This window comes from Lycorma delicatula, chromosome 5, assembly GCF_047948215.1.
Source record: "Lycorma delicatula isolate Av1 chromosome 5, ASM4794821v1, whole genome shotgun sequence".
NCBI lineage: Eukaryota > Metazoa > Arthropoda > Insecta > Hemiptera > Fulgoridae > Lycorma > Lycorma delicatula.
In genome coordinates this window covers 81479723-81507157 of record NC_134459.1, presented here as the reverse complement: position 1 = coordinate 81507157, position 27435 = coordinate 81479723, and the positions used below count along the sequence as shown (strand labels likewise).

At 32.0% G+C, this 27435-nt stretch overlaps 1 protein-coding gene across 2 annotated transcripts in view; it reads right to left on the bottom strand.

Moving 5' to 3' along the window:
• Positions 1–229: 229 nt before the first annotated feature.
• Positions 230–27435, bottom strand: part of LOC142325128 (endoribonuclease Arlr-like) — a 68380-nt gene continuing 41174 nt past the window's right edge. Inside the window, exons 2-5 of one of the 2 annotated variants that reach the window (XM_075366491.1) lie at positions 11899–12049; positions 11153–11349; positions 6889–7121; positions 237–679 (exon numbers count right to left, since the gene is read on the bottom strand). In XM_075366491.1, coding sequence (XP_075222606.1) covers positions 446–679; positions 6889–7121; positions 11153–11349; positions 11899–12049 — 815 coding nt within the window. In that variant the 3' untranslated portion in view covers positions 237–445. Of the gene's footprint in view, positions 680–6888; positions 7122–11152; positions 11350–11898; positions 12050–27435 lie in introns of both variants that reach the window. The other variant, XM_075366493.1, reaches the window with a different exon arrangement.

The window sequence follows — 27435 nt, the reverse complement described above, 5'->3', positions numbered from 1 at the left end:
GGATTATATATTGTACAAGTAAAGGATTTAAAAAAAAAACTCATTATATTAAATATTATTGATAACATTTAATATAATGAGTCCTTTTGACTCCACTTCATATTATTAAGTGGAAATAGAGGGTGCTGCAGTTCTACAGTGCCTGTATGTGAGCCGCCACTGAAACAAAGACTAGAAAAAGGTAATTTTGATTCTTAAACTGAATCATTATATAAAAATATTTATTTTTTTCATTTATATTATTTTATTTTCATAAAAGTGTAATAATAAAATAGTAATAAAGTTAACAATTTAAATAATAACCAGGAACTTTGGTACATAAAATATACTATAATAATATCTTCTATTATAAGATAAGATAAATTATATTAAATCAAAATAGTAATTTAATAATAGTTACATATTAAAACAGCAATGATACATTATCGTAAATTAATTAAAATATTTATGCTCCTGGAAAAGCGCTTCCAATAAGTTTCTGTCGTTTTGGTCCAGTGAATGTATAAGTCTGTATAAAAATCATTTTATTATCTAATGTAAAATCACATCTCTCATTAGGATAGGCTAAATAACAAACACTGTAAAGAGCTAATTCCAGTTCTGGAGTTGTTCCAACAAAAAGCGTTCCTACTGGTTTTGTAATTCCATTCCAAGTAAAATGAATTCTTAATAATTTTCCCTGTAAAAGAAAGGAACAAATATATAAACTTTATCAAATAAAAAGACACGAGCTCTTTCAGCTATCATAGGTTTCAAAATCATTATGCATCATAAAATTTGAGGTATTCAAACATAAAATTAAAATCTTTTAAATTTTGGACTAAAAAAAGTACATATGAAATATAGACAAACTTTTACTGATGAAACTATGGGAAATTACTTGACAGTGTATCGAATGTCAAAATACATTCACTACAAGTAATCATCTAATAATTACAAGTACATAACATATAAATCTGAAGTAATTGCTACATACATTAAAGTTATTCTATGGTTGTTAACAGTAATTGAACAGATGGAAGAATTTGTTTGGTGCCAGTTGTTAAGACTAAATGGCAAACGAAGGTTAATCTTAGATTCAAAGATGGAGGGATTCAGTAAAGCAGACTGAGGAACACGGAATCACCAGTCTCTACTCTGCCTTCTGTTCCCATTGTTCTTTCATTACAGTAATAACCTACAACTACCTTGATATGCAACCTTGGATTGCACACCCAAACATTATTGTAATGTAACTTTGACATAGTTTACTTTTGATTACTACAGCTGTAATAACCTTATGAGGTAAATCATACTTTTCTTTCCTTTTTCTTTTCAAAATACATTTTTGTAACTCATTTTCATGGCTATAATAATAATAAAAAAACTACAAGGTATGGTGTACAGCTGTTCATATTTCTCAATCGTTCTGATTAATAAAATCTCTCTTTTTCTCTTTAGTCTCTGGAACCACCACAAGATATTACTTCAGAGGATGAATGAGAATGATATGTATGAATGTAAATGAGCTTAGTCTTGTAAAGTCTCAGGTTGACCATTCCTAATTTGAACCCAATCTCCAAAGAACACCAGTATTCATGATCCCTCCTAAAGACATTTAATTATCTAATCACATCTCTCATTAAGTTAGGCTAAATAACAAACACTGTAAAGAGAACCGCCTTGTTCCAGAGGCTAAAAACAGAAAAAGAGTGATTAATAAAATCTGATCTTTTTTTGAGCCAACCTTGACTGATTTGATACTATTTTCTATTTTCCATTCTGTTCATTATAACATATTTACTATCTCTTAATCCTAAATTATCTGTTTAATATATTCCAACTTTATCTTCCTCTACAGTTTTTATTCTGTACACATCCCTCTATTACCAAATTAACTAAAACTGGATATCTTATTACATGTTCTACCAACCTAGTAGTCTTTGCAAGATTCTAACCCAAGTTCCTTACATTTCTTATTCATCATCCTCATTTCAAACTGTTTCAACTCATCTAATTTCAAAACACACCTTTCGAATTCCATATTTCAAAGTCCTATGTTCTTTGGAATCTATTATAGGAATAATCTAAAATAGGAATCTATTCTTCCTATTCATCATGTTTGACAACAAACAACAACAAAAAGTAATAGTTGATTTTTGATAAAATTATTCTCATGATTTTTTTCTTAATTTGATATAATAAATCTACATTTGATACCAGCGGACTTATGTCAGTTTCCTTTTGATATCTGCTTTACTTCATCCAATCCTTTGTAATTTTACTTCCTAAATAACAAAATTCTTCCACTTCTAATATATTATGTTTCATCCTAATATTTATATCTTCATTATCCTTCTTTGTTCACATTTTATTATTATTGTTTTAGTCTTGCTTATTTTCAAATAAAATTTCTCTTTTAGTAATAAATTCACTTCATTTAGTATATCTTCTAACTTATTTCTGGTCTCTTCTGAAATAACATATCAGCAAATCTGAATGTGCTTATTTTTTTCTCCTTGAATATTAAATTCACTGTTACAGTTTTCATTTAATTCCTACATTGCTCCTTCTATGTACAAGTTGATCTATGTTCTATGTATCTTCTGTCTACTACCCTTGTTTTGCTTCTTATTGAATTAAAGCTCACCTTATTTCATTATTTACTTTTATAACTCCTAATTGATTCCTGTACAGATACAAGTAAATAAATAACTCTTCTTTCTCTTTATTTAAGTTTGAGATTTCTATTCCATGAATCTGAACATTTATTCTATCCTACTATATCAGATTCTTTCTCCAGATTTATAAATTCCATGTAGTGGCTTTATTCTTCTTAAATCTTCCTTATAAAATTAATGTTAGGATTAGAATAGCCTCTTTTTGTCCATGCTCTCTCTGAGATAAATCTGCCAGACATCTAAAATAACTTCTATTACTTGTTCTATTCACTAATAAACTATCTTTTTGAGTACCTATGAAACATGAAAATTAAATTAATGGAATATTAGTTCTCATATTTATTTACTACTGTTTTTCAAACAATAACAAATTTATACTGTTCAAAACATGAAGGTATTTCTCGTCTCATAAAATTTTACACACCATAAATATTTTAGTGCTTAAATTTTATTCAGTCCTACTTCTTCTAAAAAGAATAGTAATTTAGAAGGACTGTTTTATTCTTAAATCTTTTAGACCCCTCTTGAACACATATCATAGTATAGAATCTTCTCTGAAAACAACTCCTTTTTCCTTCTCTAGCACTATATCAAATCATTTCTGCCCTCTATATCATCCTTTTATATATTCCTTCTACCTGTTAATATTTTTCTCTATCTGTAACAAAGGTTATCTATCCTCTGATACTTATGCTTTATTCCTCTACCTCTATAATCAAATTTTATCATTCTTCTTAGCTTCCTTTGTATTCTTCTGTCTCATTTTTTCATTAATTTCTTAAACTCTAACCTACCCTTCAACATTAAACATTTAATTCAGAATCAATGTCAACTGCTGCAAGTTTGCCAGTCTATAATCTGTTTCTGAAATCTCTGCCAAACCATTGTATAAACTATTTGATTCTTCCTACATTTTTTTATCTCAACCCTTGTACAAACAAGTAAACTTTTATCCCAGCATTCCATTTTCTTTGTTTATGCAAATACAGAGTGGTTCAAAGAAACAGAAAATTTTCAAAATTAAATAACGTTAATGAAAAATTTTTTTTAGAAAATGAATTTTATTTCATGTAATTGTACAAATATTGCCATTTTAGGATACATACATTTTAGTTTATTTTTTAAAGATGACATCTTCCAGGTGACCTCCTCTTCTATGTAAACCCTCACGAAGTCTCTTCGTTAAATTGTTCATGGCGTGACATAACATCTCAACTGGAATTTCCACAATTGCTTCTCAGATCTTTGCCTTCAGTTCTTCCGTTGTAGCAGGTCTACTGTGGAACACTTTGCTTTTAAGGTGACCCCACAAAAAGTAATTGCAAGCTGAGAGATCAGGCGATCTGGGAGGCCATCTAATGTCACCATTTCGTGAAATGACACGTTGTCCAAACAATCGGCGTACACTGCCATCGATATTCGTGCAGTATGTGACGTTGCTCCGTCTTGTTGAAAGCAGGCTGTGTTAAGAATTGGTGTAAATCTCTTTTGTTGTTCCACAACAAAGGTTTCAAGCATGGCTACGTAACGAGCCGACGTCACTGTAATCGCAAGACCGTTGTCATCCTCAAAAAAATAAGGGTCTATAACACCGTAAGATGACATAGCACACCACAAGGTCACTTTCTGGCTGTGCAACGGACGCTGGTGTAGGTGCGTAGGATTTTCTTGTGCCCAGTATCTGAAATTCTGCTTGTTAACAAATCCACTGAGGTGGAAATACGCTTCGTCTGACATCCACAGTTCTTGAACAAACTCTTCGTTATCATTTATCTTCTGAAGCATTACATTACAGAATTGTGCTCGCACAACTGCATCGTTCGGTTTCAGTTCCTGGACGATCTGCAGCTTGTATGGATGGTATTGCAAGTCCTTCACTAAGATTCTTCGAAGACTTGAACTATGCAATTGTAAAGATGCTGAGAGACGATGGATTGACCGACGTGGACTTCGTGTGACAGCATCTTGTAAAGCTTGAACATTCTGTGGTGTATGGACGATTCGCTCACGGCCTGGAGGTTTCATTTTCATTGCTGAACTAGTTTCCTCAAAATTAGATATCCATGTTTTAATTGCATGTGCTGATGGAACACGGTCGTGCCATCCCAGATTAAAATGACGGCGAAATTCTCTACACGCTCCCTCCACACTGTCATTGTTTTTGTAAAACGCTTTGATAGCAAATGCACGTTGCGTACCACTCCAAGGATCCATGACAACTAAATGGCAGGTTAGGTTAGAGAGACTGGCGCCACTTATCAAGTGGTACCAATCGCCCACGGCTATCAACACAATTTTCAAAATTTCCCGTTTCCTTGAATCACTCTGTACATTAGAAATTTTTCTCTATAAATCTGAGGCAGTTAGTTTTAGTCATCGCTTTATACAAATTTCTGTTTTTAATATTTGATACTATAATGATTACTGAAGTGTCCATACATAAAATAATTTCTCAAAGTAGCCATATTAAAAGTATTACTGGGGTTGGTTTAGAATAAACAGCAGGTGTTGCAGAAATTAAATCCAGTATAATTTTTTAGAAATGTTAACTATTGTGCAGTAAGTTACATTTATACACAACTCAATCAGTTAATACAATATTTTAATCAACACATTAATTATTTCTCATAAAAAATCAATTTCTATCTTGGGAAACACGTTTTTTTTCAGTATTGCAAGCTTCATATTAATGTTATGTGAGATAATGTAATAAAATCCTTCCAAAAAATCACAAACAGATAGGTTAGCTGTCTCAAATATTAGTTTACCATGTTCAATTGATTTCTATATAACTGGGTAGGGGATCCCATGTATTGGAATTGGTAAAATTTAAAGCATAAACTAGCACCACTAAATGAGTGGTAGAACCAGTAGAACTAAATAAAATGAAACAGTGCATGTGCAGAGGTAAGTGTAAGAGTAAGGATAAAACACTGCCTCATCATGATTATAGACGCACAAGCATATTGTTTTATTTAGTTCCCAGCATCTCATTTTTTAGCGCTGGAGTATGCTTCAATATTGAACACTTAATTGTAACTTACAGCATAAGGAGCCCCTATCCAGTTATATAAAGATCAGTGCCATGTTCCTATAGCTTTATTTCAGCAGGGAACCACAGTTTAATAATAAAAAACAACACTTATCACTGATGAAAATAATCAGTTTGAAATAAGAAAAACCTTATATGATTTGAAATTTTGTATGATTCTCATATAAATAAACAATGTTTAATATTCACCGCTGATGTCATATAATAAAATAAATTTTTTCATGATAATTAATCATCATCACAAATAAATCAAATGAATATATAACTAAAACACACAGCATTACATCTCTTTTTCATTCATGACTTACTATTTCCTTAGAATCAGCTTTATTAATATATTATAACAGCTAATAATGAAGTACTAAAACAAATATATGAAACTAAAACATTGGAATCAGATGAATTCAGTTTATTAAATGCCAAAACCATAAATGCAATAAATAAATGAGAAATATTAAACCATATAAACAGGTGAGATTCCATCCTAAAAACCCTCCAGTTTTTAAGCATAAAAATAAGAATCAAATTTCCTCTACTGACTTGTATATTATGTATATTTTAATTCAGTAGCTTGATATTATCTGCATTAATCTTTATTATAGTTGTAATATATGACACCAGTTAGAGTTGTTTTTTCTAAAAGTAATGATGACTGTTATGTTACTATACTCTTACTACTATTACTATTATTACTACTATTACTATACTATACTTTATTACTATTACTATTACTATACTAAGTGAACAGAGTGAAGTTGTCACTTGTAGAGTTGAATATCATTCCACAATGGCCTTAGTATGCTGATATGAAACAGTACATTCAGCTTAATGTAGAAAGAAGAAGGAAACCACTTCAATACTCTCTTTCCTAGAAACTTAGGCTGAGATTTCATTAAGCTTGAAAATACCATTTTCAGGTGTAATGCGTAATTCATATCAGTTTAATTATGCCACTTAACATATATACAAGAATCAAACAATTTAATAATATTTTTTTTACAGAATACAGTTGTAACAGTGAAATGTCAATAAAAATTAATAAGGAAAGGCACTAAAAATGTGTTTAAAGAGTTAAAGTAGATAGGTTGAAAATATTAGAATATAACAAAGTGGCAATTATATCAAACTAGATGATAAGTTACACAAAAAAAAAAAAGTAAATAATATAAAACTTACTTTTCCGAAATCAGTTTCTCCCATCCAACCTAAATAATTTAAACCATTCTTTGATTCCTGATCATTAAAGTATATCCAATTATGAAATCCTGATACTTGGTTGGCTTTTATTTCACCCAAAAATATGTGTTCAAATGCCGAAGAACTTTTTTTGCGATGACCTCTTGAATACAATGTAAACCATGTACTCTTCAAAAATTCTTTAAATTTCGCCTTATCTCCAGTAAATAATGCTATAACAGAAATATTAAAACAAAAAAAATTATGCATAAAAATAATCCAAACTTTATCTGCTTGAAAGTGAAACTTTTTCTACAAAAACTACAATACAAATTTTAATTTTGTTTCAAAATTTATTAATAATATTAATTTTCTAAAAGTTTTGATCGTATGCTACATCCTTTTTCTTTTGGGAAGGTGAGCAGAAACTAAATAAATACAAATTTTTCATAATATAGAAATTAATTAATTCAGTTAATTTGTAATCAGAATGAACAGTAAAGCCTACTAAATATGTATGTTTTTACCAAAATTAATCTTTAAAAAACACTATATATTTATTTTAAATTACATACAGATGCTTATTTTTATCTGTTTATTAATTTATTTTAACGTAGACTGATATTTGACTTAAAAGCGAATTGTTTCACATGTTAAGTGTAATAGATATTTAAAAAAAGTAAAAGCTGAACTGAGAAAAAAGACTAACCAAAGGAAGGATGCAATTGCAAATAAAATGATGGAGAAAATTAAAAATGAAGATTTTGATAAGGATACCATTCATCATACTTATTCAGTATCTAACTGGTGGAATTTTTTTTCAAGCATCAGGAAAAGGATGTAAGGTAAGATTTTCTGATGACATTATAAGAGAGGATTTAAGTTTGGATAAAAGAAATAGAAAAAGTAGTAATATTTAAATATCCCATAACATTATAACAACTTTTTTGGTTATGAACATAACTCAAAAATAATAAAGATATTAAATATTATTACAACAAAAAATCCCCTTACATTCAAAAAAAATTTAATTTAACATATAACCTGATGACTTTCTTAGGGGGTAGTGATTTCCAGCACCATTATAAGCTCATAGTTTTTAGAGCTCACAGAATAAACACATACACACAAACAAAAAACATGTCCTTGAAGTAATATACTGGTGCAGATGTATGAATGACAAGTTTTATTGTATTAAAGTAATACAAGAAAGTATAAATAATTTCTAGCATACAAGATTTATCACAAATTAAATTTCTTAGCTGAATATGAAACAAAAACAGCTACATTTCCTTGAAACAAAATTACTTAAAACAACAAGCACAACTTTATAACATACAGAACCCAACAGTATAATTTTTTTACTACACACAATGGATGGGACACGACAGTCTTAGTTTTACTCTGACTCAAAATAAATAAAATTTTAAAAAGATTCACCAGCATTCATAAACACTGACTAAGACAAAAAAATTCATAAATTCAAAGAATAAACTAGTACTTTTCCAAATAAAATCTAACATTAAGAACAATGTAGATATGCTTCACCTGATCTTACACATACCTGAACAGTATAAAGCAAATAAACACAAAGCAACAATTTGCTGAACAAACAAGTCCAATTCTGATCTATTATATTTTTCAATTACATTCAAAACACTTCTTCTTAAAACCACCTGCAATACCAGGTTCCAAAATGGAAAATAGTAGCATTATTTACTGAAGACTGCCACAAAAGTAATCGATAAAACATAAGTAAAACGTTTTTTACCACATTTCAGCGATGGTAGACTGACACCCAGTATTAGTATTTGCCTAATAACCTACTTTTTTTATGATGACAATTAATTTTCTAATCTGTCAGAAAAAACTTTTTTTGGTAATTTAATTGTTATTTATTTTGGAAATAAATTTTCTAATGTATTTTAATTTAATTTCCTGATTAAATTAAAATAATTAGTTTTTCAGTTTGATATTAAAAATTAATAGTGCTATATAACTTATACACTTCATAAGAGCTGTAACCAGGATTTTAAAAGTAAAACTGTTATATTGTTGTTGTGCTCTCTTATTGCTAAGAAAGCAATAAAGATAAAAATTCAAAGAATAAAAAAACTTACAAAATTTGCCAAGTGATATGTATGAACTTTGATGAAACACAGTAAAGATTAGACATTGAGGAAAAAACAAGAAAGGAAATTGGAAATGTATGGAGAAAATAATCTGGATAGAAAAATTGATGATTAATAACTGCTGTAGAAATTTGGTGAAAAAATATAAGTATCAAATACTGTAATAAACTCCAAAAAAAATGTAGTGAAACAATTTATAGTTTAGTTGGATTTATCCACATACCAGACTGTTCTGGGAATGGGCAAGGGTATTCCGTAAGGAAACCCTTACTTCTCAGCAGGAAACTTGTTCTCAGCAGACTCTTTACCATCTTGAATATTTTCAATAATTTTTTCTAGAATATATTGAAAATTTTTGTTACAATCTGTTTACATATGTAGATTGTAATTTCTTCTTTCTAAAATTTTCTTACTTAAAAATACAAATATAGAAAAAAATTAAAGCTTATAATATAAACAATTCTTGTCAACCATTTTATGAAATTTCTAACCAAAAATACATTTCTATCTCAGTGAAAAATTGTTTATTTAATTTTTAATTTATTTAACAAACTAGTGTTTTTAAACGTTTAAAAACTTGTTTAAAATTAAATTGTTAATGTACCAATTTTTGTTTATTGAATGGATTGCATATTAAAATTTCAAAAATGTTATATATATATATATATATATATATATATATATATATATATAATTTTCAAGTGCCATTTGATTTAACTCTTTTTTATTGAAATCGTTTACTTATATGTATCCCCACTTAACAAATATTAAAAACTGTTTCCTCAAGGAGAGAAAAGTTTTATTTTAAATTGTTTGCAATAATGTTTAAAAGTTGTTCTATCTAAAATTAATTGAAACTCTGCCCTGTTTCATTTTTATTTATTGAAATTTTTGAAAATGCTTCTTCATTTATTAAATAAACTGAATGAATAATCATTTTTGAACTGTTATCTTCAAAAAAAAATAATTTAAATTCCAAATCCTTTGAAATTTAATTTTTTTGTAATAATTGTTTTTTTCTTAGAAGATTTAAATCAATCTTAACATTTGAATTTTTACTCATTTTAATGATCTCCATCTCAATTAAATTACTTTAAATTGAAGTTGAACAAATTAGGTGAATCTGTTCACAATAAGATGTTTAATATTTTAGTCAAGAAAGTAAAGTTATAAAACAAACTGTTAACAAGGTATGAAAAGTTTTTAAGATTAGCATGTTTGTTATTTTGAAATTTTAAAACAAAAAAATTTTTTAGAACAATATCAATTTAAACTTCTAGGCTAATTTTTACTGAAACATTTAGTTTCTTCTTGTATGAATTTATATTGAAAAAAAAACATAAAAGACCGACAGATGGGAAATCTGACTTAGATGCATGTTTAGAAAAAAGTTTTTAACTTGGTTTTGGAATCTACTCCCACAGCTTTTATGTGTATTTCAGGTTCAATCTTAATACATAAATGTAAAATTAATGTACTCTGTCCAAACTTTCCAGATATAAATTAAATTAGGTTGTATAGTAGTATAGTTCTCTCTTCTTTATTCTGCTTTTCTTTTGACGGTTATTAAACTGATGAAATTATGGACTTCTAAACAATATATCATAATAAATTCTATAACATGATTTTTGGCCAATTTAAAAAATATCAGAAAAATTTTGTAAGTATGAAAACATTAGCATAGAATATATGAATTCCTTATTACATTAAATTTAAATTCTTGATCATAAACCTGCAAAATTATTGCAGGTTTGTAATGTGTAAAGTGTAAAGGTTTTATATGATGTATATAAAATAACAGTAAAAAATAAATTAAAACAAAAAATTAAGAAATAGCTGATAAAAACTTTACATTATAATAGAAAAGCTGACGAAAAACTTAATGGATTCACAATAGACCATGAACTCTGGGCTGACATATATTTTAATTAAAAATTACTGGCACTGTATATATCATTCTAGAATAAATGTTCATTAATTTACTATTGTAAAATTGATTAAAATGAGGTTGACAAACTTTAAAAAATTCTAATTAGTTATGGCACATCTGTACATAATAAGTCTATATAAGTCTGTTCATCTCTATATAATAAGTCTTAAATGTAAATAATAAGTTGTTATTTAATAATTACTCTTGTCTGTTAAAAACTTCATTGTGTAATTCATAACATCTGTATTTAAAACAGCATCCAAAAATTTATCCTCTTCTTGAACTTCTCCAGTAGTTACATCTTCAGCTTTTCTAACATCTGGATCATAGTTATCAAACATAGCTCTTAGAGAAGCAATTGTTGGATGTTTTAGTGCTTTTTCATCTACATTCAATAACCTAAAAAAAGACACAAACAATAATACTAAAACAATTTTTAATATGTAATTATAGAGGTAAAATTAATATAAATTCACAGGATTACTGGTAAATGCACACATCAGTAAAATCAATTATGAAACAATATTTCTGAAACTATGCATCCCATCAATATTAGCTTGGGATGCATGGTTTTAGAAAACTGCATAGAGTTCCTTATGTAAACATTATTGGCATTTTTTCAAATACTGCAAAATTTGTTTCTTATCATCCAAAAAAAAGGAATACAGTAACTGTAACTGAGCATAGATCTGCAGTTACCAGAGAGAAGACAAATTTTCTGTTCATATAAGTCCTAAAACCCAATTTTTCCATTAACAATTTATTAAGATTTGAAGCTTTTTTAGCTAATTTGACAATTTGTCATAGTCATTCATTTATTAAGAAATAAAAATGTCTAGTCTACCAAAGTTTATATAATTGGGTTGTTTTCATTCCATAGTGTTTAAATAAGCATAAGAATTTTCCCATATTCTTCATTACAATCTAATTATGAGTAATTAAACTCACGGTTTATCAGCTTTGTCAGTAGATGAACCAGAATTTGTTCTTCCTTGTTTATTTACAGTAACCTTAGATGATATCCCACTGTTATCTTTTTTTAATAATTCTTCTGAAAATTTTTTAAAATCTTCTTTTGATACACTCGTTGCACTTGTAACTGAAACAATACAATAATTAAAATAAAGAAACAAAATTTTTGTTTCAGATAAAATAATTGACTACCCTGATTTTCAGAAAGGTTCACTATCACATTGTTGTATCTGCCATGAGTTTATTGTTTTCTCCCTTAAAAAAAAAAGTAGCCATGGGAAGAAAAGCAGGAGTCTTCCATTTTTTTTAACCTCAGATCAATAATAATTCAAAAAGTACTGGCTCAAGGGTGGCAATCCAATACAAATAATATTTTAATCAAATTACTTCTATAGGCTTATAGTGTCATAAATCAAAAGGGCATATTTAAATATACAATAATTTTAAGTTCAGAAAAGTTTCCAAAAAATTATGTTGCTTCATTCTTCTATGAGCTTGTATTTAGATCCCATATTATGTATAATTTATTAACAGTAATACTTATAAAGTTAGGTTTTTAAAAGTTTTATTTGAAAAGAAAACTGAGATATAACCAGTTGGATTAGGAGATTCTTAAACTCTATGTATTCGTTAAATTCAGTTCTGTAACATTATTCATTACAGTTTATTACAAATTCAGTAAATAATGAAAGGAATTAAATAAACCAAAAGTTACTGATATTCAGTATTTTATAACCTAATTCTTTTATATTTATATTATAAATCCAAAAGTATTTAATAAAATAATATTTAACTATATAACTATTTTTTTTTTTATTTATGTGCCACAAAAAATTTGAAGTGGGTTGCAAGTTTACAAACAGGTTGAGATCTATGGTTTAAAGACTAAAATGGTAGCACTAAAATCTAAGGCAACATCTAAGGCTTTTTATATGGTGATTAGATCAGCCAGTAGAGCAGGTGCCTAGTTGTTGTTACTTTTTGGAAAACAACTCTGTTTTTGGCTCTGTCTGAACATTCTACTTACTGTCTTTTCAAGTTACACAAATTAATGCTGGCAACGAAATGATTATGGCTGAAGTGACTCCTTCTTTTTCTGTTTAACTTCTGGAACCACTGTAAGGTATTACTTAAAGGATGAATGAGGATGATATGCATGAATGTAAATATCATGGCTGAATGGCCTGTTAATTAAAACTGAACAGATGAATTTCTTCTTCTTCTTTTATTAAAAAGTGTATTGAAATGATCCTTTTCAACATGATACTTTCTTTTCGTTTTACCGGCCTACTGATTCTGAACTAAACTAGTACATAAGGTAATTAATTATTAATGTAATATTAATATTGTAATTTAAATGAACAAATTAAATGCTTTACTTTCTGAATATTTTCGTATTTACGTATTTTTTTATCACATCTGTTGCACTTAAAAATACCGGCATGTACTCGAATTTTTTTAGATTTTCGGTCCGGAAAATCGCGGTGCGGGGCTTATTCGGTGGCGAGGGTTACTAGAATAAATACGGTATATTGCGAGTTACAAGTGGGCGGTCTTAATGTATTATAATTTAATATCCTTAAATGGTTAAAATTTGGTAATTAAATGCCCAGGGGGTTTACATTAAACAGATTTAAGTTTGAGAGACCGCATTGCGTAGGGTAGGATTTGGTAAAATTTTCAGCCAAAGAGCCAAATATAATTAATACAAAATTGAAATTAATTCAAGGAGCCATTTTTCTAAAACGTAAACTTTGTTTCTGTAAAGACATTTTTATGGAAATAATCTGGGTAATATGTACATTCTCTAGCTTTTTTGTTAAAATGTTAAATTTTCCCAACGATACATTAACACGTCGATGCCGGAGCGGTTTGTAAGATTTATATAGGGCGGGATTTAAAAAAAAAATGTAAGTAGGAAATTATCTGAAAATCGGAGATATAAACAAGAAATGTGTTCTGTAAAATGGCTTTTACTCCATATGTACTTATAAAAATAAGTAGCATGGCTCATAATTCCATAATAAAGCTTATTAAAAATATTGTAATATTTTTTATCGACATTATAGTAAAAATTTAGTTTTGTACTATTTTTACCTGAGGTCAAAAAATAATTCTTTATTTTTTATCAAAACTGCATACCACCGGTGGTACATTGCGGCGTTAACGTGTTAAATAAAACTTATACCATATAGATATTTATAAAGATAACATTTATTTAAAAAATTCCGAAAGGCTCTCTTTATAAAATTCGGATTCTCGTCAACTATGAACGATGTCCTTGCATTCCCTTTGAAAGTAGGGGTAAGTCGGGTTTGTATGATGTTGTTTTAACTTTAGACACGATTCTAAGTTCTCATCGATAAGCCTATTTTTTAATTTACTTTTGATAAAGTTCATGCTTGAAAATGATTGTTCGTATAAATGTATAGATCCAAACAAGGAAAGAACGCCAAACGCCAGTTTCTTCAATTGATCATATGAGTCGGGAATGCTTTTCCAGGTGTTAAAAATCAACATATCTTCTCTCTCCAGATCTTTAAAGGCAGAAAGCTTGTGCTGTAATCTTAGTTCACATTTATTTTTCTCCAATAGCTCTAAGGCTGCACACAGCCGTTGGAATTAGAGCTTCATGTTTCTTTATTTGTAAGATCTAGTAATGGCATCTCAAACCGTCTAATATCAATATTAAAGGGGAGAAGTTTATTTCAGATACCGCTATATTCAGATTTTGTAATAAACGATAACGTCGCTTTGCTGTTTCTAAAATCCTTGAACCTATTGAGAAAGGCTTCTTTCATATTTTACAATATTGTTTTAAAATAACAGGTGTCAAACAATTCAAAAGAAGGTCAAAACCTTCTTTTCTCGACAATAACCTGATAGGTATAGAAATTGATATAAGGTTTCTCTTTCAAAATCTTCTGCAAAGAGCGATAATTTATTTTCGAATAAAATTATTTCTTCTAACATCGAAAAGATCGTGTTTCCTTTACCTAGTAATTTATGATTAAGCTGATTAAGATGGCAGTAACATCCACCATGAAATAAAATTTTTGGATCCATAGTTCGTTAGTAAGCTCTGCGTAGTTTATATTCTTCTCGAAGAGAAACACCTTTATTTCGGTAAACATTTCCTCGAGATAACCAGCGGACGTTTTTGTCTAGCAGAAGATCCGCATATTCACTGTCTATCTCAATTAAAAATTCTTTAAATTGGCGATGGTGAAGAGCTTTACCTCCAGTAGAGTTGATAATCACCAATTCCATCACCTTGCAAAGATCTTCAGGAAACGTCTGTGAACATAGTACTTCCTATTGAATGATACAATGGTAGGAAAGTATCTCGTGATTAATTTTTTCCTTCATAACAGTTACAAAGCCGTTTTATTGATCCCGTTATACTTTTCGCCATCCGTTGAAATTGAGACAATTTTTTCAAATTGTATTTGATGCTTTTCAAAGCACTCAATCAAGACATTTGCTATATCAAGTCCTTGCGTTCGTCCTTTGAGTGGCAATAATCTCAAAAGTTCCTCTTTGACGCGCGAAGTAGAGATATATCGTACAAAAACAGAACTTGTGCAGTGTCATTCATATCACAACATTCGTCAACTGCTATTGATATGCTTGTAACTGTTTTGAGATCTTCGATTTGTTGGCTTGTAATGTTCGCAGAAATTTTTACTGTTCTGTCCTTCACTGTTTTAGCGGACAAAGGTATCTCTCGAATTTTTTTCATTATGTGCCTATTATTAAAATCTCTAAATAACTCCTCAGAGGCACTTAAAAAATAACTCTTGATATATTCGCCATCCATGTATGCATTCCCCCTCTGCGCTATCTCCCGATTAATTACGAAACCTGCCAGATTGGCATTGTTAGAAGATTGAACCCAATTATTAAAAATAAAAGATGATCTTACATGTCTCCTTTGGAGCTATTCAACCGCCTTCTTCCTTTCATCACCAGCCGGGTATTTATTGCTAAATATTTCGTTCGTAGTTGTAAAGTGTCCTTCTAAATTCCACCTTTTGTTATGTTCCAGTTTTTTTTTTGACAAATAAGACACGTAGGAAGACCATTTGAGTTTTGAACATATGCAAAGTTTTCAGTCCACTCCTCTTTGAATCCAGGATTTTTATCTTCAGTTTTTCCTTGCTTTTTCTTAGTACTTATTATGGGGTCAAAAAATTTGCATTTTAAGTAAAAATAAACGATAAACACAAAATTACAACAAAACTAAAAAATATCATTAAAACCCCATACAATATAAAGATGACAATATTAATTGTATTAAATATATACATAGCATAAGTAATTTATACATATATATATATATATATATATATATATATATATATATATGTATAAATTTAATTTTAGATTCACAAAATTATATATATATATATATATATATATATATATAATTTTGTGAATCTAAAATATAATACATTTTACTTCACTCGAAAGATTTCCCGCGTTATACGTTAATTACAGGAATGTGAGACTGCAGGCAGAACGATTTAGCTCGTTTACACAACTCACACAGGAAGCGCAAGCACAGTCCTTTTAAATCGAATAATGATAAAACAATGTCTCTAGAAAAAATGTTACAAATGCTACCTTTTAATTGTCGAGGGATTGGTTCCAGCAAAAAAAAAAAATTGAAACAAATATTTGAAAAACAATTTAGTACGCAGTAAATTGAAAGATACAATGAACATACCATCAAGAGTGACTAACTGTGTTAATATTTATTTTTTAATCAAGCCTCTTTTCAAAAGACTTACTTTTAAAACGATTTACATTTCACTTCTAGGATAGGTTTCTAATTTTTTTTTCTAGTCTGCTCCAAAAATTTTGTGAAAGAGCTACAAAGATGTATTCAAAGAGCCACATGTTGCTCGCGAGCCACGGTTTGCCGACCCCTGGCGTAGAGGGTTTGATGTTGTCTTGTTGCAGCATCCTATGTTGTATCCGGTGAACAGCCAAATTGTTCTCGTTGGAAAAGATTTGATTTGGTTCTGGTAGCATGTCTGCTGCACTGCGAAGAAACGAACTTCGTAAAACAGTTCGCAAATGATCATTTCGTTTTTGTCCGTGTGGATGAAAGTACTTGCATCTATCTGTACGTTGAAAGTTGATTTTTTCAATATAGATATCCTGCTGATCGTCATCTTGAGGTCTGGTACATAATACTACGATTTTCAGGTGCCAGTCGATTCTCTGTTTGTACGGATGTGAACGCGAAATCACTTTTGTGGCATAGCGGCTTCACCGATGATTGCGGTGAATTAATTGAGGGCTTTTTAGCAAAACATAATTTGAAGTTAAGTAATGTACCTGGTCAGTTGACCACCTAAGGAGGTATGTTGACAGGCGTCGGTTTTTGTTTTGGTGGAACGAACTCGGCACCCATGAATTGGGGATGATACTGTGCAGGGGAGTGTGTTGGTCAGTTATTTTGAGTGGTGGAGTTTGATTCACTTCTGCCGCTGAGGTTGCTCAAGGCGTGTCGCGTCGTGGCTTATGCTGACGATGGTCTCCTGCTGTTCGAGGGAGTCTCGTGGACGGAGGTTGAATTTCAAGCCACTACAGCATGCAGGATACTCGAGCTAAAGGGTCATCAACATAAGACTTCGTTTACCTCGGAGAAGAGCACGACAATGCTCCTCAAAGACCGTTTGGCTGTGAGGCGGCTAGTCGGCGTATCGTTATCTCGAACATGAAACATATTCTAAGTCCTCACACAGGCAATTATAAGGGGGATCACTTTTTCTAATTTTTCTCACTTTATGTTCGTCCCAGACCAAAACCACCCCGGATCTTCACCGATCCGAGCCTTCGCTATCTCCTGACCTTAAATCCAAAAAATTACCCCCTTCCCAAAAAAACGACGCCATGTAAAATCCTTCCGTTTCTAGGGGTTTCAGGCCATTTCTGACTTATCCGACCACTGACAAAATATACGCCACCAAAAAAAAAAGTGAAACTCCTAGAAACGGAAAGATTTGGCCTGGCGAAGTTTTTTGCTGGGTGGGGGGGGGGAGTAATTTTTGTGGGTTTTTTTGATTTTGGGTCAGGAGATAGCGGAGGCTCTGATCGGTGGAGATCCGGGGCAGTTTTGGCTTTGGGCGATCAGGAAGTCAGAAAAATTAGAAAAACTGTTCCCCTTATAATTGTCTATGTGAGGACTTTCGAGTTCGAGACATCGATACGCCGACTCGTTGCATGACCGTTTAGTTCAAGTGTCCTGCTTGCTTGAATGGCTTGGACGGACGTTCATTCAAATGCTTGAATGAAGTCCGACCACGAGTTCCCTCGTCCAGCAGGAGACCACCGTCAGCCAGGTCTTCCAGATGAGTTTTGAACTATTTTAAGGCGTCCAGTCTGAAGGCAGGTTGTTTGCAGACTTCTCTTCGCGTAAGGCCAAATAAGATGTTGATGTTCATCGTTGGTACAAATGCCGCCAGTTTCGACACACAGCTGAACTTTGTAAACATCAGGTGGTAGTGTGCTTTTACTTTGGGGATGAGAGACATAAACGAGAAGAGTATCGTAAGAAGTCGGTCGGGCCCATCTCTGTTAAGTGCAGATATCTTCGGAAGGACCATAAGCACTCTTTAAATAGTAAGTACCGTATTTATTCGAGTACCCCACGCACTTTTTCTCTTGACATTGTACAGAAACATAAGGGTGCGGGGCTTACTTGAAACATAGCCTTTAGCCAGGATAATTTACGTAAAGTAAACGTTTATTCTTAGAAGTACCTAAATTCAATCACGTAAATATAGTTATATATTAAATATAGGCTTCCGTTTATCAATACCGGATGCCGCTTACACAGACTACATCCTTAATTATTAACATCCTGTTCAAATTATCGTTAGGAACGAAGTTACGGTATTTTTATGAAACTGATTCTATCATAGGCACTTTTATATAACTGATTTCATAGTGTCATTAGAACACTAGAAAAAATCAAGGGTTCAAAATGGATGAAAATAAACTTAAAAGCTAACAATTTAAAGCATCAAAACCAAAATATAAAGCTACCCCTAACTTTAACCCAATTTAATACAAAAAACAAGGGTTCTAATAGATGAAAATAAACCTAAAAGCTAACAATGTAAAGCATCAGAAACAGAATATAAAGCTACCCCTAATTTTAACCCAATTTAATACAAAAAACAAGGGTTCTAAATAGATGAAAATAAACTTAAAAGTTAACAATTTAAAGCATCAAAACCAGAATATAAAGCTACCCCTAACTTTACCCCAATTTAATACAAAAAAACAACACAAAACAACACAATTGGGTTCTTTAACCCAATTTTGGGTTCAAAATAGATGAAAATAAACCTAAAAGCTAACAATTTAAACCATCAAAAACAGAATATAAAGCTACTCCTAACTTTAACCTAATTAAATACAAAAAAACAAGGGTTCTAAATAGATGAAAATAAACTTAAAAGTTAACAATTTAAAGCATCAAAACCAGAATATAAAGCTACCCCTAACTTTACCCCAATTTAATACAAAAAAACAAGGGTTCAAAATAGATGAAAATAAACCTAAAACCTAACAATTTAAAGCATCAAAAACAGAATATAAAGCTATCCCTAACTTAAACCCAATTTAATACAAAAAAACAAGCCTTCAAAATAGATGACAATAAACCTAAAAGCTAACAATTTAAAGCATCAAAAACAGAATATAAAGCTACTCCTAACTTTAACCTAATTTAATACAAAAAAACAAGGGTTCAAAATAGATGAAAATAAACTTAAAAGCTAACAATTTAAAGCATCAAAAACAGAATATAAAGCTACCCCTAACTTTAACCCAATTTAATACAAAAAACAAGGGTTCTAAATAGATGAAAATAAACTTAAAAGTTAACAATTTAAAGCATCAAAACCAGAATATAAAGCTACCCCTAACTTTACCCCAATTTAATACAAAAAAACAAGGGTTCAAAATAGATGAAAATAAACCTAAAACCTAACAATTTAAAGCATCAAAAACAGAATATAAAGCTATCCCTAACTTAAACCCAATTTAATACAAAAAAACAAGCCTTCAAAATAGATGACAATAAACCTAAAAGCTAACAATTTAAAGCATCAAAAACAGAATATAAAGCTACTCCTAACTTTAACCTAATTTAATACAAAAAAACAAGGGTTCAAAATAGATGAAAATAAACCTAAAAGCTAACAATGTAAAGCATCAGAAACAGAATATAAAGCTACCCCTAATTTTAACCCAATTTAATACAAAAAACAAGGGTTCTAAATAGATGAAAATAAACTTAAAAGTTAACAATTTAAAGCATCAAAACCAGAATATAAAGCTACCCCTAACTTTACCCCAATTTAATACAAAAAAACAACACAAAACAACACAATTGGGTTCTTTAACCCAATTTTGGGTTCAAAATAGATGAAAATAAACCTAAAAGCTAACAATTTAAACCATCAAAAACAGAATATAAAGCTACTCCTAACTTTAACCTAATTAAATACAAAAAAACAAGGGTTCTAAATAGATGAAAATAAACTTAAAAGTTAACAATTTAAAGCATCAAAACCAGAATATAAAGCTACCCCTAACTTTACCCCAATTTAATACAAAAAAACAAGGGTTCAAAATAGATGAAAATAAACCTAAAACCTAACAATTTAAAGCATCAAAAACAGAATATAAAGCTATCCCTAACTTAAACCCAATTTAATACAAAAAAACAAGCCTTCAAAATAGATGACAATAAACCTAAAAGCTAACAATTTAAAGCATCAAAAACAGAATATAAAGCTACTCCTAACTTTAACCTAATTTAATACAAAAAAACAAGGGTTCAAAATAGATGAAAATAAACTTAAAAGCTAACAATTTAAAGCATCAAAAACAGAATATAAAGCTACCCCTAACTTTAACCCAATTTAATACAAAAAACAAGGGTTCAAATAGATAAAATAAACCTAAAAACTAACAATTTAAAGCATCAGAAACAGAATATAAAGCTACCCCTAATTTTAACCCAATTAATACAAAAAACAAGGGTTCAAAATAGATGAAAATAAACTTAAAAGCTAACAATTTAAAGCATCAGAAACAGAATATAAAGCTACCCCTAATTTTAACCCAATTAGTACAAAAAACAAGGGTTCAAAATAGATGAAAATAAACCTAAAACCTAACAATTTAAAGCATCAAAAACAGAATGTAAAACTACCCCTAAATTTTTCTAGGTTTATTTGCATCTATTTTGAACCCTTGTTTTTTGTATTAAATTGGGTTCTTTAACCCAATTTTGGGTTCAAAATAGATGAAAATAAACCTAAAAGCTAACAATTTAAAGCATCAAAAACAGAATACAAAGCTACTCCTAACTTTAACCTAATTTAATACAAAAAAACAAGGGTTCAAAATAGATGAAAATAAACTTAAAAGCTAACAATTTAAAGCATCAAAACTAGAATATAAAGCTACCCCTAACTTTAACCCAATTTAATACAAAAAAACAAGGGTTCAAAATAGATGAAATAAACCTAAAAGCTAACAATTTAAAGCATCAAAACCAGAATATAAAGCTACTCCTAACTTTAACCTAATTTAATACAAAAAAACAAGGGTTCAAAATAGATGAAAATAAACTTAAAAGCTAACAATTTAAAGCATCAAAAACAGAATATAAAGCTACCCCTAATTTTAACCCAATTTAATACAAAAAAAACAAGGGTTCAAAATAGATGAAAATAAACTTAAAAGCTAACAATTTAAAGCATCAAAACCAGAATATAAAGCTACCCCTAACTTTAACCCAATTTAATACAAAAAAACAAGGGTTCAAAATAGATGAAATAAACCTAAAAGCTAACAATTTAAAGCATCAAAAACAGAATATAAAGCTACCCCTAACTTTAACCCAATTTAATACAAAAAAACAAGGGTTCAAAATAGATGAAATAAACTTAAAAGCTAACAATTTAAAGCATCAAAAACAGAATATAAAGCTACCCCTAACTTTAACCCAATTTAATACAAAAAAAAACAAGGGTTCAAAATAGATGAAAATAAACATAAAAGCTAACAATTTAAAGCATCAAAAACAGAATGTAAAACTAGCCCTAAATTTTTCTAAGTTTATTTTCATTTATTTTGAACCCTTGTTTTTTGTATTAAATTGGGTTCTTTAACCCAATTTTGGGTTCAAAATAGATGAAAATAAACTTAGAAAAATTTAATATGTAATTGATTTAAATTTAAAAGATGCAGCTATTATAATAATCAATTTGTTTTTAAGAATCCAAACATAATTATTTAAATAAGCATATATAATTGTCTTATTAAACTGAAACTTAAAATAAAAGTTAAACCATGAGGTTTTTTTTTTAATAATTATGTATTTTTAGATATACTTATTCTAATATAATTATCTTCCTTAGGTTTTTTAAACTTTTAAATTTATTTTAATGCATTAAATTATTTTAAATAAAATCCTATTTAATTTAATTAAAAATGAAATTAAATTGAACCCAAAAATTAAATGCATCAATATCTAATTGATGCATTTAATTAAATAATTTATTTTAGATGATTATCTTTACAAAAACTATTTTACATTCAAATAAAAATCAATTTTAAATTAAATTCTTTAATTAAAAATAAAGAAGTATATACTATATAATACTATATACTATAGTCTATACTACAGTCTACTATAGTATAGTATAGTATAGTATAGTATAGTATAGTATAGTATAGTATAGTATAGTATAGTACAGTCTCCACATCGCTCTTTGGCGGAGCGATAACTCTACAGACATTGGACAACTCTTTTACAGACATTGGACAAAATGATAAATTAAATATAAAATCTCATATTAAACACATCTGACCAAGATACAAATTTAATTTTCACAAATATAAATATAAATGCATCCCATTTATAAATGAATACAATAAATAAGAGAAGTCATAATTGTGAATTTTCCTTAATTCCTGTGTAATTTACCCTTCAATCTTTAAATCATAATAAGTCAGTCACAATTTTTTTTAATTATAATTAAAATAATTTGTTAATTACTTGTATTTAGTTTATTTGAAAATACAACTATTGGTTACTTAAGAAAAAATCAAAGATATCTTTAAAGATGATTTTTCTCTTTTTTCTGTTTAGCCTCTAGAACCACAGTAAGGTATTACCTTCAGAGGATGAATGCAGATGGTATGTATGAATGTAAATGAAGTATAGTCTGTTGTCTCAGGTCGACCATTTCTGAGACGTGTAGTTATTTGAAACCCAACCACCAAAGAACATCGGTATCCGCGATCTAGTAGTATTCAAATTTGTATAAAAGTAACTGCCTTTACTAGGAGTTGAACCTTAGAACCCTCGACTTCAAAATCAGCTGATTTGCGATGACGAGTTCACCACCAGAACAACCCAGTGGATTTAAAGATGATTTAAGAACTGACAGGTGTCTCTCAATTGCTGGGTTTGTTCCATTAACACAGTATTGTTGGTTCATTTATTATTGTCAACAAATTAATAATAATGATCATTTGATTTGATCAATCAAATAATCACTCCAACACAAACACCAACAGAAGTGATGTTGCTACATAAAAAAATTTCAAACTATACTAAAATTCATTATGAATGAAAAAGAAGGATTTATATGTGACAAGAGTTATTCACCAAAATTTACTGACTTTTAAAAAGTCCTTAGATACTAAGCATAGTTTTACTGCTTACAATAAAACTATGCTTAGTATCTAAGGAGAGGTGCATATATTTTTTGTAGATATCATTTACATTTATTGACACGCTTGTTTTATTACATGAAGAAGATTTTATTTTAATGAGACAGAAAAATGCATCACATTTACAACTGTATTCAAATAAGGAAATCTTATTCCTAAATTATATAATTGTGTTAACTAAACAAACAATATTCTTAAATCATACATTAAACTATAAAAGAATATGTTAATACTACACTAAACTATAAACAAATATACAGAAAGGTTGATTGTAATTTACAATTATAAAACACTTATATATAATAGTTATGTATTTATATGTACATATAACAATAAATGAATTCTATATTAGCATAGTTATTATTAACATTTCATACCCAGGCAGAAAACACAAATAATTTTAATTAATACTAAAATCTTTAAGTAAGCACACTTTGTACAGTTTTTATAAATTAATTATCTTTCTTAAAAATGTTTTCAGAGATTACATTCATATGTCTTCTACAAATTACATTACTACACACCTTCTGCTGCTCAAAATATTCACTAATATTTTAGCTATATTTACTAGTAAGAAATTCTTTAAGATCTACCTAAACAGTATACAATTACACTTTTTATAACATTTGGTATAATCCTTTTAATCATTTGGTATAAATAAGGACATTTTCTTTGTGTGTCAGTGTTTCCAATTCATAGTTCATGAGGCCAGTAAACTTCTGGATCCTCTGGCAGATTCTGGAAGCGATTTCACTCAGACCTCACTGGTTTTCTGACTTAGGAGCTTTTAGCTTTTGATGTTTCGAGTGGGGTTACATAAGAACAGGCAGCCTTGCTCAGAAAAGAAACTGTTAAACTCTCACCTTGCCTTGAGTTAGGTGTTAGTTTCTTTCAGGCTGTGGACGTAGTGCCTGGCATCCCAGTCGGTGTTATTTGCTTAAGCTGCAATGGAGCAATCCAGGGAAGATTGCTTGGAGGACTTGGTTGGTTTTGCCAAGGACTTGGTGGCAGTTAACCCCTTCCAGCCGAAAAGGTCAATCGGCAGGTCTCCGCAGAAGCCCCAGTCCTCCACAAAGGAGGTCTTGGAGGTTTCCACAGAGAAAGTGCTGTGCCCTCGTGAAGCGGATTGTACAAAAAATCCGGCCGAAACCTCTGTCATGAGTTGTGCGGGGAAGGCTGCGACCGGAACCGCACAAAGAGTGCGCGGCAAGGAAGGGTGAACAAGCCCGAAGGGCGGCTCCCCACGAAGTCAAGGGAAGTGGAGGATCGCGGTGCAGTGATCGGCCCTAGGCGGGAGATCTTGGGAGAAAAGCCTGCTGAGAAGCAAATGAACTCCGGTTCCGAAGGTTTAGGGCAGATCGAGGAGATCTGTCGGAGTGGACCAAAATCTCCTCAAAAAAGGAGTCGAGAATGTCCTTGGAGATTCGGTAGCTTGTCGACTCGTATTTGAATCAATGTGAATTGTTGGTCTCGGGTCTGGCATTAAAATGTGAGGGACTCAAAGGTGCCAACCTTGCCTTGGACTCGGTTGTTTCACGACTGTTCGGCAAGGTGGACCAGATTATGGAGAGAGTCAGGGGCTTCAAGCCGGTGACGGGTGAAGCTCGTTTTATAGACTCCACAAGTCTATAAAACGGGTGGAGGAGAAGGTTAAAAAGGCTGTCTCCTTCGCCGCAGTGGCTGCCGCGTCTGTGCCTAAGCGGATTAGTCCACCGCTGTCAGTTCAGGCGCCGGCGGCTAAAATTAAGCGGGCTACCGTTAAGGTGGTTCCGCTAAAACCTGGTCCGAAGGCTTCGTCGTTAACGACGGAGCTAACCCTGAAGAAGGTTCTGGACCCGCGGAGGGAAAAAATCCAAGTCTCCCGGGTCACTAAAACTAGGGACCACGGTATCTTGGGACTTGGAAGTCATAAATGAGCGACAGGCGAAGCAGCTGCTGGAGACCGACGTTCTGACAAGGAACGGGCTGAAGGCTCAGTTGACCGAGCGGAGGCCGCAGATATTGGTATACAGTATGCCAAGGGCGACAAGGGTGGATGAGTCCGAAATCCTCAGGACTGGGCAAAATCCCACATTGGACATGTCCGTCAAGAATTTCCTTCGATAAACCAAGGTGGTAAGGGAGCTGGGGAGGAAGGAAGCCCGAAATAGTCACTGGGTGTTAGAGACCTCGCCAAAGATCCGGCAGCTCTTGGTGGCCAGCGGACGTTTGTTTTTCGGGTGGACCTCATATAGGGTCATCGACCATATAGAGGTCGCCCGATGCTACAAGTGTCAAAGCTTTGGTCACCCGTCTCTCCGCTGCAGGGCGCAGTCGGAGATGTGTGGTAACACATCTGTGCCTCTTCCAGGGCACAAGGCAGCCAATTGCCTGCTAAGTGCGCCGCCTGTACCTTGGTGAAAGGCATTGATGCTGGACACCGGGTCGGGGGTAGGCAGTGCAGGGCGTGTGATATTACACGGGCGAGAGCTGTACAAAACACAGTTTATGGTGACGCCAGAATTGGGGGAAGCCTTTAAGGACAGACTCCACCATGTTGAACGCTTGTGCGTGGGGCAGTTGAATCTGCATCATGCCCGAGCGGCCACCAGTGAAGCCATAAGGCTCCTTGAGGCGTACAACCTCGAGGTCCTCTTGATACAGGAGCCATACGCGGTCGGGAGTGGGGTGGTCGTCTTCTACAAGGTTGGTGGATGTTATTCATTATTGTGGGGGGACGGCCGCTCTCCGTGGTCTCCGTGGCTCAGATTCATTGGGTGCCTTTTGGATGCCCCAATGGTCGAATGAGCAATTCACCGTCGTGCGAGTCACGAGGTCGATGTCGTACTAGTGTCGGGTTACTTCCAGCTTAGAAGGAGTATCGATGACTTGCTGGCAAAGTGGGGCAGGATTCTAGACGGTCTCCCGGGCAACAGAGTGCTGGTAGCTCTGGACGCTAATACCAAGTCTCCCGCCTGGAGTTTACCACCCACTGACCCGAGAGGGGCTGGTCTCGAACAGTTTGTGGAAGCCAGGAACCTCTACTTGATTAATGATACAGAACAACCGCCAACTTTCTCTTCCGAACTGGGGGAAAGTTACATCGACGTCACTTTGGTGACGGGCGACTTGCTGCGAAGTACAAGTAGTTGGGAGTGTCTGACCCGAGGCCAGTGTGAGCGATCACAGGCTTATATCCGATGAGATCGTTTACGGAGGCCGTCTAACAGCTCCAGATTCGGGACGCTATAACTTAAGGAGCCTGGGATCAGAACAGGCTGCGGTGCGAATGCACAGCTGCCTTGCAAGGGTTAGAGTAGCGCATGGAGCATAGGGTGTAATTGATGGCTGAACAATTCGGCTAGGCCATCAAGACTGGCTGCAGTAGGGTCCTACGGCGGCCTCGGCCAATGGACGGACCCATAGGCAGTGGCCAGTCCGCTGATCGGGGAGTGCCTGGAGCCGTCATGACCTCCGCTTCCAAGGAGCCGTCTGTTACACGCAGGCGGAAACCCGGGAAAAAGTCATGGTCCTCCGACCTTAGCGTGCTCCGCGCAAGAGTTAGGTCCGCTTAGGAGAAGATACCAGCGTCCCCCCTAACGGGGATTATCGTTGATGACGTGCGCGCTGAGCGTCTCCGGATCTACCGGCGCGCCCGTAATGAGTATGTTCATGCCATCAAGGAAGCCAGACTCAAATTATGGCAAGACTCCATGAGCGAGTTGCAGCGCAGCCCCTGGCAGCTCGCAAAATCATGTT